Source organism: Ovis aries, chromosome 1 (assembly GCF_016772045.2).
Source record: "Ovis aries strain OAR_USU_Benz2616 breed Rambouillet chromosome 1, ARS-UI_Ramb_v3.0, whole genome shotgun sequence".
Taxonomy (NCBI): Eukaryota; Metazoa; Chordata; class Mammalia; order Artiodactyla; family Bovidae; genus Ovis; species Ovis aries.
In genome coordinates, this window is record NC_056054.1 from 95,476,889 (window position 1) to 95,490,836 (window position 13,948).

At 38.7% G+C, this 13,948-nt stretch overlaps 1 protein-coding gene across 4 annotated transcripts in view; it reads right to left on the reverse strand.

The window, feature by feature from the left end:
- Positions 1-13,948, reverse strand: part of SPAG17 (sperm associated antigen 17) — a 259,499-nt gene that overhangs the window by 74,974 nt on the left and 170,577 nt on the right. For all 4 annotated transcript variants that reach the window (XM_060401722.1, XM_060401717.1, XM_004002384.5 and 1 more), the window contains 2 exons: positions 10,419-10,597; positions 9,539-9,698 (listed from right to left, as the gene is read on the reverse strand). In XM_060401722.1, the coding sequence (XP_060257705.1) occupies positions 9,539-9,698; positions 10,419-10,597 (339 nt within the window). The remainder of the gene's footprint in view (positions 1-9,538; positions 9,699-10,418; positions 10,598-13,948) is intronic.

A 13,948-nucleotide genomic window follows, 5' to 3' on the forward strand; every position in this document is an offset into this window, starting at 1 on the left:
AAAAGAAAATGTTTTAAAGGCGGCCAGATTATCCTCTAAGCAACAACAATTAGATAGACAGACAACTTTTCAACAGTAAAAATGAATGCAAGACTAGTATGAAGAATTATTGTCCACATCAGTCAGTTCACTCAGTCATGCCCAACTCTTCCCTGTCCATCACCAACTCCCAGAGCTTGCTCAAACTCATCAAGTCAGTGATGCCATCCAACCATCTTATTCTCTGTTGTTCCCTTCTCCTCCTGCTTTGAATCCTTCCCAGCATCAGGGTCTTTTCAAATGAGTCAGTTCTTTGCACCAGGTGGCCAATGTATTGGAGTTTCAGCTTCAACATCAGTCCTTCCAATGAATATTCAGGACTGATTTCTTTCAGGATGGACGGGGTTGGATCTCCTTGCAGTCCAAGGGACTCTCAAGGGTCTTTTCCAACAACACAGTTCAAAAGCATCAATTCTTTGGTGCTCAGCTTTCTTTGTGGTCCAGCTCTCACATCCATACATGACTACTGGAAAAACCATAGCTTTGACTAGATGGACCTCTGTCAGCAAAGTAATTTCTCTGCTTTTTAATACACTGTCTAGATTGGTCATAGCTTTTCTTCCAAGGAGCAAGTGTCTTTTAATTTCATGGCTGCAGTCATCATCTGCAGTGATTTTGGAGCCCCCCAAAATAAAGTCTCTCACTGTTTCCATAGTTTCTCCATCTATTTGCCAGGAAGTGATGAGACTGGATGCCATGATCTCAGTTTTTTGAATGCAGAATTTTAAGCCAACTTTTTCCATTTCCTCTTTCACTTTCATCAAGAGACTCTTTAGTTCTTTATTGCCCACATACTAAGAGGAAATACCTATCAGTCTAAAATTCTATACCTAGTGCAGTTATCTTTCAAGAATGTTGTTGTTTAGTTGCTAAGTTATGTCTGAATCTTTTGCCACCCCATGATCTGCAGTACACCAGGTTCTTCTGTCCATGGGATTTCCCAGGAAAGAATACTAGAGTGAGTTGCCATTTCCTTCTCTCAGGGATCTTCCCGAATCAGGGATCTAACTTGTGTCTCCTGCACTGGCAGGAGGATTCTTTACCAGGGGGTCACCTAGGAAGCCCCTTTAAGAATGAGGACAACATAAAGATATTTTCAGAAAATATGGTAGGTAATAAGTAGCCTAAAATCTCCAGTTAAAACACAGAATCATCTAATTTTAAAATATACACCTACATGAGTTTGAGCAAACTCCGGGAGTTGGTGATAGACAAGGAAGCCTGGCATGCTGCAGTCCATGGGGTCTCAAAGAGTCTGACATGACTGGGTGACTGACTGATATTATGCTCACAAGGGGGCTTCCCAGGTAATTCAGTGATAAAGAATCCACCTGCCAGTGCAGGAGTTGCATAAGATGGGGGTTCATTCTCTTGGTCAGGAAGATCCCCTGAAAGACGAAATGGTAACCCACTCCAGTATTCTTGATGGGATAATCCAATGGACAGAGAGCCTGGGTGGATTATACTTCATGGGATTGCAAAGAGTCAGACATGAATGAAGCAACTGAACACACACGCACACTGCTCACAAGAGACATTTTTAAACATAAACCACAGAAAGTAAAATTAAGTGTGGAAAACGTTTTACTGGGAAAGTACTAAACAATAGCTGGTGTAGCTATAATAATATAAGCAAAATCAGTATTAGGGCAAAAAAACCAGAATCCTAGAACAAAAAGTCATTGTATACTGATAAAATGTTAAATTGCTCATAAAGATAAAACAATTCTACATTTTTAAGTATCTAAAATCATATTTTCAAAATATACAAAAGCAAATCTGAAAACAATGAAAGGACTTAGATTATTTCAGATTTAAAGAACTAAGGATTAAATGATAAGGAGTGAAGAAGCTATTCTACCCTTTCAAAAACTTTAAATATACTTCTACTGAATAAATTGACATTGTACATTAAAAAGTCTGTAAGGATATAGAATAAAAATGGTCAAAGTTTGAATATGGGGCAAATATGGCCTATTGTCTGTTTCTAAAACGTCTGTGAAGTGATAATTCTTGGTACATTTCTACATAATTAAAAAAACCAAAGGATATTAATTTTTAGTTGGAGGAAAACTGCTTAACAATGCTGTGTTGGTTTCTGCCATTCAACAATGCAAATTCACCATAATTATACTTGTATCATCTCCCTCTTGAGCCTCCCTCCCCTCCCCCGACTTCGCCCCTTTAGGTCATCACAGAGCATCAGGCTGAGCTCCTTGTATCATACAGCAACTTCATGCCAGCTATCTGTTTTACACACGGTAGTGCATATATGTCGATGCTAATTTCTCCAATCATCCCACTCTTTCCTTTACCCACTGTGCCCACAAGTCCATTCTCTCTATATATCTGCATCTCCATTCCTCCCCTGCAAATAGGCTCAATACCATTTTTCTAGATTCCATATGTATATGTTAATATACATATTTGTTTTTCTGTTTCTGACTTACTTCACTCTGTAAAATAGGTTCTAAGTTCACCCATCTCCCTGGAACAGACTCAGATTTGTTATTTTTTATGGCTGAGTAATATTCCATTTTATATATATATATATATATATATACACACATATATATATATATCTATCTCACATTTTCTTTATCCATTGATCTGTTGATGGACATCTAGGTTACATCCATGTCCTAGCTACTATAAACAGTGCTGCTATGAACACTGGGGTACATGTGTCTTTTTCAATTATGGTTTTCTCAGAGTGAATGCTCAGTAGTGGGATTGTTGGGTCATATGGTAGTTTTATTTCTCATTTTTTAAGGAATCTCCATACTGTTTTCCATAGTGGCTGTTGCAGTTTACATTCCCACCAACGATAAAAGAGGGTTCCCTTTTCTCCACATCCTTTCCAGCATTTATTATTTGTAGATTTTTTGATGATGGCCATTCTGACTGGTGTGAGATGATATCTCATTGTAGTTTTAATCTGCATTTCTCTAATAATTTGTGAGGCTTCCCCAATGGCTCAGCAGGTAAAGAACCTGCCTGCAATGGGGGAGGCACAGGAGGCATGGGTTTGATCCCTGAGTTGGGAAGATCCCCTGGAGGAGGAAATGGCAGTCCACTCCAGCATTTTGCCTAGAGAATCCCATGGACAGAGGAGCCTGGCGGGCTACAGTCCATAGGGTCATAAAGAATCAGACATGACTGAAGCAACTTAATGAGCATGCATGTACTCTGCATATAAGCTAAATAAGCAGGATGACAATATAGAGCCTTGTCATACTCCTTTCCCAGTTTTGAACCAGTTTGAATTTTGAACCAGATCATTCCATGTCTGGTTCTAACTATTGCTTCTTGACCCACATGAAGCTTTCTTAGTAAACAAGTAAGGTGGTCTGGTATTCCCATCTCTTTAAGAATTTTCCAGTTTGTTGTGATCCACACAGTCAAAGGCTTTAGCACAGTTAATGAAGCAGAAGTAGATGTTTTTTTCTGGAACTCCCTTGATCTGTCCATGATCCAGTGAATGTAGGCAATTTGATCTCTGGTTGGTCTGCCTTTTCTAGACCTAGCTTGTACATCTGGAAGTTCTTGGTTCATGTACTGCTAAAGCCTAGCTTGAAGGATTTTGAGTAAAACCTGGCTAGTATGTGAAATTAGTGCAGTTGTGAAGTAGTTTGAACATTTTTTGGCATTACCTGTCTTTGGGATTGGAATGAAAACTGACTTTTCCAGTCCTGTGGCCACTTATGAGTTTTCCAAATTTTCAGATATAGTGAGTATAGTACTTTGACAGCATCACCTTTTAGGGTTTTAAATAGCTCAGTTGGAATTCTGTCACCTCCATTAGCTTTGTTCATAGTAATGCTTGGTAAGGCCCACTTGACCTCACACATTTGTCCGGCTCTAGGTGAGTAACCACACCATCATAGTTATCTGGGTCATTAAGATTTTTTTAAACAGTTCTGTGTATTTTTGCCACCTCTTCTTAATCTTTTTTGCTCCTGTTAGATCCTTATCATTTAGTTCTTTATTGTGCCCATCCTCACACAAAATGTTTCCTTGATATCCCCAATTTTCTTGACAAGATCTCTAGTCTTTCTCATTCTATTGTTTTCCTCTATTTCTTGGCATCATTCATTTTAAAAGGCCTTTTCTCTGCTTACTAAAGGGAATATCTTTCCTTTTCTCCCCTGCCTTTCACTTTTCTTCTTTCCTCAGCTATTTGTAAAGCATCCTCAGACAACCACTTTGGGCTAAAACCCAAAAACTAACAATACCAAATGCTGAGAAGAACAGGGGGCAACAGGAACTCTTATTAATTGCTGATGAGAGTGCAAAAGAGTGCAGCCTCTTTGGAAGAGGCTCTGGCTATTTCTTATAAAGTTTCTTACACAGTTGCATGCATGCAGATGTTCATAAGCAGCTTTATTTATAATTGCCCAAAACCTGGAAGCAACCAATATATCCCTCAGTAGGTGGATGGATAAACCATTGCACATATATACAGCGGAGTATTATTCTGTGATAAGAAATGAACTACCAAGTCATGAAAAGACCTGGAGGAATCTTAAATGCATATCGCTAAGTGAAAGCAGACAGTCTACAAAGGCTGCATGTTATCTGATTCCAATGATGTGATATTCTCAAAATGGCAAAACAATGGAGAAAATAAAAAGATCAGAGGCTTCCAGGTGTTCTAGGCAGGGATGGGTCAGGGTCAGAGAAAGGAGAAATTTGAATAAGTAGAGCCTAGGGGATATATCAGAGAGTGAAACTATCCTGTATAATATTGAAATGGTGGATTCATGACATAATTTGTCATAATTCATAGAACTGTACAACACAAAAAGAGAACCTTAATGTAAACTATATGGACTTGAGTTAATAATAATGTGTCAACATTGGTTCTTCAGTTGTAACAAATGTAGCACACTTTTGAGATGGTAAAAATAGGGAAAAACTGAGCCTGGAAGAGAGGGAGACTTTGGGAATTCTGTCTACTTTCTGCTATTTTTTTTTTTCCTGTAAAACTAAAATTGCTCTAAAAAATAAAGTTTGTGGATGGTGACAGCCATGAAATGAAAAGATGCTTACTCTTTGGAAGAAAAGCTATGGCAAACTTAGACAGTGTATTAAAAAGCAAAGACATCACTTTGCCAACAAAGGTCTTCTTAGTCAAAGCTATGGTTTTTCCAGTAGTCATGTACAGATATGAGAGTTGGACTATAAAGAAGGCTGAGTGAGGAAGAATTGAAGCTTTTGAACCACGGTGCTAGAGAAGACCCTTGAGAGTCCCTTGGAAAACAAGGAGATCATAACAGTCAACCCTAAAGGAAATCAACCCTGAATATTCATTGGAAGGACTGATGCTAAAGCTCCACTACTTTGGCCATTCGATGCGAACAATCAATTCACTGGAAAAGACCCTGATGCCACTGAGGGCAGGAGGAGAAGTGGGTAACAGAGGATGAGATGGCTAGACGGCATCACTGACTCAATGGACGTGATTTTGAGCAAACTCTGAGAGATAGTGAAAGACAGGGAAGCCTGGCGTGCTGCATTCCATGGGGGCACAGAGTTGGACACGAATTAGTTACTAAATGGTAACTTCAGAAACGAGAGATTGTGTCACCTTAGATTTAAGAGCTGTGAAGAAATCTGGACACATTACTCTGGAGGCAGAAGACTCTGGAATCAGGCAGTTAGAGAAGCAGCTATGCAGACCACCCTTACATCAAGTCCTCTTGTAGACATGAGAGAGAGCTATTGAGCTGGGAAGTCTCAAAAGCTATAGGAATACTTTCATCCACTTCTCCAACAAGGAATCTTCTGCTACTATCCAAGAAAAATCTATTTCATTGTTTTTTTAATTGAAGTGCAGTTGCTGTGCAATATTATATAAGTTACAGGTATACAATATAGTGAGTCATGATTTTTAAAGGCTATGTTTCATTGATAGACATTATAAAATTCCAGTTATATAACCTATGTTTTACAATATATCCTTGTAGTTAATTTTATATCTAATAGTTTGTACCTCTTAATCCTCCACCCCTATACTGTCCTTTTCCTCTTTCCTCTCCCCATTGTAACTACGTTTCTTCTCTATACCTGTGAGTTTGCCTCCTTTTTGTTATATTCATTAGTTTGCTGTATTTTTTAGATTTCACATAAAAGTGATATCATACAGCATTTATCTTTCTGTATATGATTTATTTCACTTAGTATAATGCCCTCAAAGTCCATCCATATTGCTGCAAATAGTACATTTTCATCCTTTTTTTATGGATGAGTAGTATTCCATTGTTCGGAGAAGGCAATGGCATCCCACTCCAGTACTCTTGCCTGGAAAGCCCCATGGATGGAGGAGCCTGGTAGGCTGCAGTCCATGGGGTTGCGAAGAGTCAGACACGACTGAGCGACTTAACTTTCACTTTTCATGTTCCTGCATTGGAGAAGGCAATGGCAGCCCACTCCAGTGTTCTTGCCTGGAGAATCTCAGGGATGGGGGAGCCTGGTGGGCTGCCGTCTATGGGGTCGCACAGAGTCGGACACGACTGAAGCACCTTAGCAGCAGCAGCAGCAGCAGCAGTGGTCCATGGTATATATGTCCCACATCTTCCCACATCTTCTTTGTCCATTCACCTCTTGATGGATGCTTAGGTTGCTTCCATATCTTGGTACTTGCAAATAACATTGTTATGAACATTGGGGTGTATCTTCTTGAATGACTGGTTTTGGGGTTTTTTGGATATTGCATAGTAAAGAAAGCCATCGATAAAATGAAAAGGCAACTTACTGAATGGGAGGAAATATTTGCAAATGATATGACTGATAAGGAGTTAAAATCCAACATATATAAATAGTTCAGACAACTCAATATTTAAAAAAAAAACTGATTAAAAAATGGGCAGAAGAACTGAATAGACATTTTTCCAAAGAGGAAGGGCAGATAGCCAACAGGGACATGAAAAGATGCTCAACATCCCTAATCATCAGAGAAATGCAAATCAACTACAATGAGATACTACCTCACACCTCTCAGAATGGCTGTCATCAAAAAGGACACAGGTAACAAATGCTGGAGCCGGTTTGGAGAACAAAGAACTGTTACACACTACTGGGAGAAATTAAATTGATACAGTCACTGTGGAAAACATTATGGAAGAAAACAAAATAGAACTACTATAGAGACCAAAGGAACGAGCTGCTTTTGCAGGGGGCTTCCCAGGTGGTGCTAGTGGTAAAGAGCATGCCGGTCAGTGCAGGGAGTCAAAGAGATCCTGGGTTGCTGGAGAATCCCATGGACAGAAGAGCCTAGTGGGCTATAATCCATGGGATCTCAAAGAGTTGGACAAGACTGAAGCAACTTAGCATGGCATAGCTGCTGCTGCTAAGTCGCTTAAGTCATGTCCAACTCATTTGCAATCCCATGAATTATAGCCCGCCACGCTCTTCTGTCCATGGGATTCTCCAGGCAAGAATACTGGAGTGAGTTGCCATTTCCTTCTCCAGGGGATCTTCCCAAACCAGGGATCAAACCTGAGTCTTTTAGTCTCCTGCACTGGCAGGTGGGTTCTTACCACTAGCACCACCTGGGAAGCATGACCCAGTATTTCTCTAAATTTTGAGTTACAATAAAGAATTCACTTTGCCTTCCTATGAGGGTTCCTGGATACTGTGGTGAGCTGTGAACTTGAGAAAAAAAGATTAAATCTTGGTCTCACAGATTATTAAAGGCATATGAGACATTGAGAAAAATTTGTAACGCATGACAGTATAATTTAGGGATTAGTTGCCCTGGCTCAAATCCCAACTTTACCACTGACTAGCTGAGAAATCTCAAGGAACTTACTTAACCTGTGTCACAATTACCTTGTCTATAAATTGAAATTATTAAGATATATATAGATATATACCTCATGGAGCCATTGTGAGGATTTGCTAATTTAATATTTTAAAATAGCCAGAATTGTACCTGCTACACAGGCACACATCTCCTATATATAAAGATTTCTTAAAATGAAAATGATGAGCATCTCAACAGTAAACCAAGGAAAGATGTGAATAGAAAATTCACACAAAGGAAAAAAAAAGCAATAAGCATCTTTAAATGTTTAATCTCACCAGTAATCAAAGAAAGGCAAAATAATATAATAAGATGCGTTGATTACCTTTCAAACTGAGCAAGATGAGAAGACTGACCATAGCACTGGCTAAGGTATGAGGAAGCAGACATCTTCATACTGTGCTGGAGGTAGGGGTATAAACTGCAATTGTCTCGGAGGAGAGCAAGTAATTTAGATCATGACAGACACTGTTGATTGCTTACCCAAGTCTTCTCCACCTTCCTTTCTCCCTACTAGTAGTGCTCATCTCCTGAGAGAAAAGCCAAAACTGTCAGATGCTGTGTCCCCAGCCTAGGTCCCCATCCAGGTCTAGTCAACGAGATATAAGAGGCGACCTGGGTGGGGAGGGGGTTGCTGGTGGACTCTGGAGGTATTTTTCTCCCTGATAAAGAAAGACATGTGAAGTTTCAGCATCAAACTCTCAGAAATTAATAGAATGAATATACAGAGAAGTAGAAGGATTTGGTAGATCTGAAAAGCACCATGAATCAATTCAACATAATCAAGATTTAAACAATTTTCACACAATAGTGGGAGACCAATTATACTAAAAATCTTAATTTATCTACTTAAAAATAATGGCAATATATAGTGGAACTGTATGTAAATTTGTTCTGTATTTTCCAAGTTTCCTGTAAATGTGTTATCATACTTTCATAATTTAAAAAGTAAAAAAGAAAGAGGAAAAAAGGACATGTGAAAACTCTTATGTTCACCCTCTTTCGTTTCATTTTAAAATTTACTTTTTTAATTGAAGTATAATTGATTTTCAATGTTGTGCCAATCTCTGTCATACAGCACAGTCACTCAGCTATACACATTACAGGCATTCTTCACTCTCTTTCCTTTCTGCTTTGGAAGTTGCGACACGAGGACCTCACACCTGGAGCTGACGTGGTCTTCTTGCTATTCTGAGGAAAAGAGGACAGAGACACCTACCCAGAACCTTGATATCACTGATTGTTCATCTAACCCTAAAACAGTAGCCGAGGTGTTAGAGCTAACGTTGTCCCTGGTGGCTCAGTTGGTAAAAATCTGCCTCCAGTGCAGGAGACTCAGGTTCAAGCCCTGGGTCGGGAAGATCCCCTGGAGAAGGAAATGGCTTGCCTGGAAAATTTCATGGACAGAGAAGACTGGCAGGTTACAGTCCTGGGGTTGCAAGAGCTGGACATGACTTAGTGACTAAATGACCACCACCACCATTTCAGAGTACATAATGATAGAGGAAAATGTCTGCTATTTATTACAAAAAGATCAAAGTGATCAAGGAATGTGTAGAGCTGTGATTCCCGTTGAAATTTGCATTTATTCAACAAAAAGATAAGCATAATAATAGTAATGATAATACTGAGCATTTACTAAGCTCTTGGATTGATTAAATCCATTATAAATTGAGAGGCTTCAGTTACTACCTTTCTTTGTGATGACAGTCTCCGATGGTGCTGTTTCTGATTTCTGCTGAGAAATTGTGTCCATCAAGTCAGCACTGTGAGCACTGGCCGGCACGTCAGTAGGAAGACTGACAGGACCTGAATCGGGACTACTGCTCACAGTCCCATCTGCAAAGAGAATCTGAAGAAAAAGCCAAAGGGGAGCATTCTAAGAGATGAGGAAGAAACTGGTTAACAACACTGTGTGTCAAACTGCAATAGGTTAAAAATAACGAAGTGCAACTTGCTGACTTGCAGATCTGATAGTATAAAGCATGTTATGATTTGGAGATCTGGAGCTCACAGACCACAGAGCCAGTAACACTATAACACAAAACGATGATATTACTTTGTTTTGTTTTCTTTTTTTTTCCCATTTTTAAAAAATTTTTATTTATTTATTATTATTTTTTTTAATTTTTATTTTTACTTTATTTTACTTTACAATACTGTATTGGTTTTGCCATACATTGACATGAATCCACCATGGGTGTACATGAGTTTTTCTGCTTTGTTTATTTTCATTTCATGTATTTTGTCAGTTTGACTTGTTTTACGATTTTCCACTCTTCACCCTTCCTCTCTGTAATTGGGAAATGATTCACTCTATTTCAATTTTTCTAATGACTACATTTAAAACTTCATCACATTCAGATGCTTAGTTTCTGTCAATATCTGTCTAGTAGGTATAACATCTAAGGTAGTGTTTTTCTTCCAATGATAACATTCTTTGTCATTTTTAAAGCATTATTCATTTTTCAAATGAGTTGTTTCTCTTCCCTGTCATAGCACTATTACCCACCTCCAGCTTGTTTGTATTTTACTTTGCAGCAGGAAAGAGTAATTTAATATATTCCTTTACCTGTGTGGATCCATCCAGCATGTATTTGACAACAGTCCCTTGACTGGTGATAACTCTCGATGCTTCCTGCTCCAGCGGTGGCATCACCATTTTGTAGAACTCATAGTGCCTCACCTTCTGGGGGTAGTTCTGTCGGACCATGATATCCCAAGTGGGTTCCTCACCTACAATATATTGATCTTAAAAAGAGAGAGAGAGGTTAAAAAAAAAAAAAAGGCTTACTGTGAACTGGGCAATGCTGTGTGGCTGGAATTTCATCTTCTTAATTTTTTTCATTATTTTGTTTCTATCTGGACACTAGGACAGTTTTCAGGTCATGAAAGATGGCCCAAATATGGGTTATTTGCTGCCTTTAAAAAAATTATTTTCTTATGGCCGTGCTGGGCCTTCTTTGTTGCTTTGGCTTTCTCTAGCTGAGGTCCGTGGGCTTCTTGGTGTGGTGGCCTCTCTTGTTGCAGACCGCAGGCTCTAGGTGTGCAGGCTCAGTAGTGTGATGCACAGGGTTAGTTGCTCCATGGCATCCTGGTGTTCTCAGACCAGGGATAGAACCTGTGTCCTCTGCACTGGCAGGCAGATCCTTAGCGACTGGACCACCAGAAAAGTCCCTTTTCGTTGCCTTTCTTACTGTCATATATAGTAAATAAGGCCATTTACTTAATAGGCACTTTCTTCATGAATTAGCCATTCTCTCTACTGATGTTCAGGAAATTTCAGGACAAAATTAGGAAGGGAGCAGTTAGTTATGCTGTCTTAGATATTGCCTTTTTTTCCTGTTGGTATTTTCCTCTCATCCTCTTCTTTTCTCTCTCTTCCAGGGATGCACAATGCTCCCTGGCAGTTCCCCAGTCGCTTGGAGCCCCAGGAGAAGTCATTCACTCAGACCCATTCTTTTTAAATCACTTACCATCTTTCAAAGTTAACACAATCCTCTCATCTCTAACCAAGTCCAGACTTTTCTCATGGTTCTACTCTTAACTGGCAATCAAGGAGAAAAGCACCTAATCAATTCCTCCAAAGGAAAGTACTATTATAGAGAATTTCTGGCATACAGCACCTACTCAGGTTTTGCTAATTGAATAATTTCCTCTTCTCCATTTAAAAAGTTATTTACTAACATGAAATCCAATGTCTATCAGTGATGGAGTACATTAAAAAATCACAGTCTCTTCATTTGATTACATGTTATCTATATTTTTAAATAAATCTATTTGATACATGTGTATCATCTTGGATATCCAAAATAGAGATTGAATAAAAAGGCTATTTGTAGAAAAATATTTACAATATAATTTGTGTAAATGTTGCATTACTCACATTATTTGTTATTATAAAGGCATACATATAGCATATTTGTACAAACCTACTTGCACAAAAATCTAAATCTTGTTTACTATAGGAGAAAGAAAAGGAATAGAACACAGTGGGAACTTTGCGGTTACAACTACGTAATTTTTAAAAATATTTTGATTAACGTATCACAGAAAACAGTCTTTATTTTGTCTGGCTGTCACATGAGTATGTTATATTACCTATTATATTTTTCTGTATTACAAGTTAAAATAAAATGCTATTGGTTCTGGAGGAAAAATAAAGTGCTTTACTAATACGAAATGATGGCATTTCAAGGACTATATAGGGCTAGTGGGAAAATATTTTAGAAGGAGCATCCTTCATGGTACCCTTCAGGTCAAAGAAGGAATAATAAAAAAATAATAAACATCTGTTGATATATTTCTACATTTTAAATGTTTTGTATGTGTATTTTGCTCAGCCTACCTCAACAACTCTTTAAGGTAGATACTTTTATTTTCCAGAGTTTTCAGATAAATTAATGGAGGGTAACTTCTTTAAGGTCACACAGCTAGTAAGAGCTAAGATTTGAAAGAAAGTCTCTGTGCTCAGCCTTTCCCTTATACTGCAAAAACAACCACTGCTACCATGACTAAAATCAAACAAATAACAACCTAACACTGCAGGAATAGTCTCCAGATTAGAGAGTATTTTATCATTTAATGTTTACAACAATCCTGTTTAGTAGATAATGTTATTTTATAAATGAAGAAATTCAGGGTGGCGGGTGGTTAACTTGTTCAGGGTCACCCTGAAAAGTACTCAAGTTTCTAGGTTCTTTCTTCTTACAGTATGTCACCTTCTTTCCCTTGCCCTAGGCTGATCCTATGAAGACAGTGCTACTTTGATGTTTAGGTTGTCATTATGTTCAGACTTGAATTGGCATATACATAATACATGGGCTTCCCAGGTGGCACTAGTGGTAAAGAACCTGCTTGCCAACGCAGGAGATGCAGAGATGTGGGTTCAGTCCCTGGGCCCGGAAGATCCCCTAGTGGAGGGCATGGCCACCCACTCTAGAATTCTTGCTTGGGGAATTCTATGGACAGAGGAACCTGGAGGGCTATAGTCCATAGGGTAACAAAGAGTCAGACACTACTGAAGTGACTTAGCACACAATACATGGAACATTTTAGAAAGATTATGTGTTCCAGGCAGAGTCATTATTAATTACACTGTCCACTCAAACACAAAGATGAAAACATCAGACTAGGAAATGAAACTAACAGAAAAGACAGGTAAAACAAGTATTAAGCTGTGGTTTGATAATAGAATCAAGAAAACAAGCAGCAAACAATTATGTCTCTGAACTTGAAAATAATATCCCTCTCAGCACATTCATAGCATGTTTGACTTTGGAAGACCCTCCAGGGCCTTCAGTCTTAGTAACACACACAACTGATCCCATCATGGAAAACTTGGACCACTAGGAATTCTCAGAAATAGAAACAAAGGTCCAGAGTCTATTTTTAATGATTCAGAAAGCCTAATATAAAAGTAAAACTGAGACATAATAGCTACAATATTGTTTCTTCTCATTTGGCTGGCAAGTGAATATACCACTGAATTGCTTTTCAGTTAGCATACTCTTTATCTTTGATGGATACACTTTTCAAATATGGGATACATAAGGGAATTACAGGAGGGGCTTCCCAAGTGGTTCAATGGTGAAGAATCCTCATGCCAATGCAGGAGGCACGAGTTTGATCCCTAGGTAGGAAAGATCTCCTACAGTAGAAAATGGCAACCCACTCCTGAATTCTTACCTGGAGAATCCCATGGACAGAGGAGCCTGGTGGGCTACAGTTCATGGGGATGCAAAGAGTTGGACTTGACCGGGTGACTGAGTGCATGCACACACACACACACACACACACACACACATGAATTATAATAAAGAGGGTATTCGGTTGTGAAAAAAAAATGTGATTCACTGATACAATATAACATTTATCAAGTGGGGAACTATGGCCCTGAGGCAGTAAGCTCTAATAAGGGCTATACAATTAATTAGAACCCGAATCCCAGCTCAGCAGCTTGCTTTGTTGCCTCTTCCAATTCTACTGCAATAGTGGGTCTCCATTTAAATGATATTCAAGTCAAATCACCACTATGGATGTCCTCTCTGTATTGGATTAGTTAAATAAGTCCTATTGTACTTGTTCATCTTAATAAGGTGC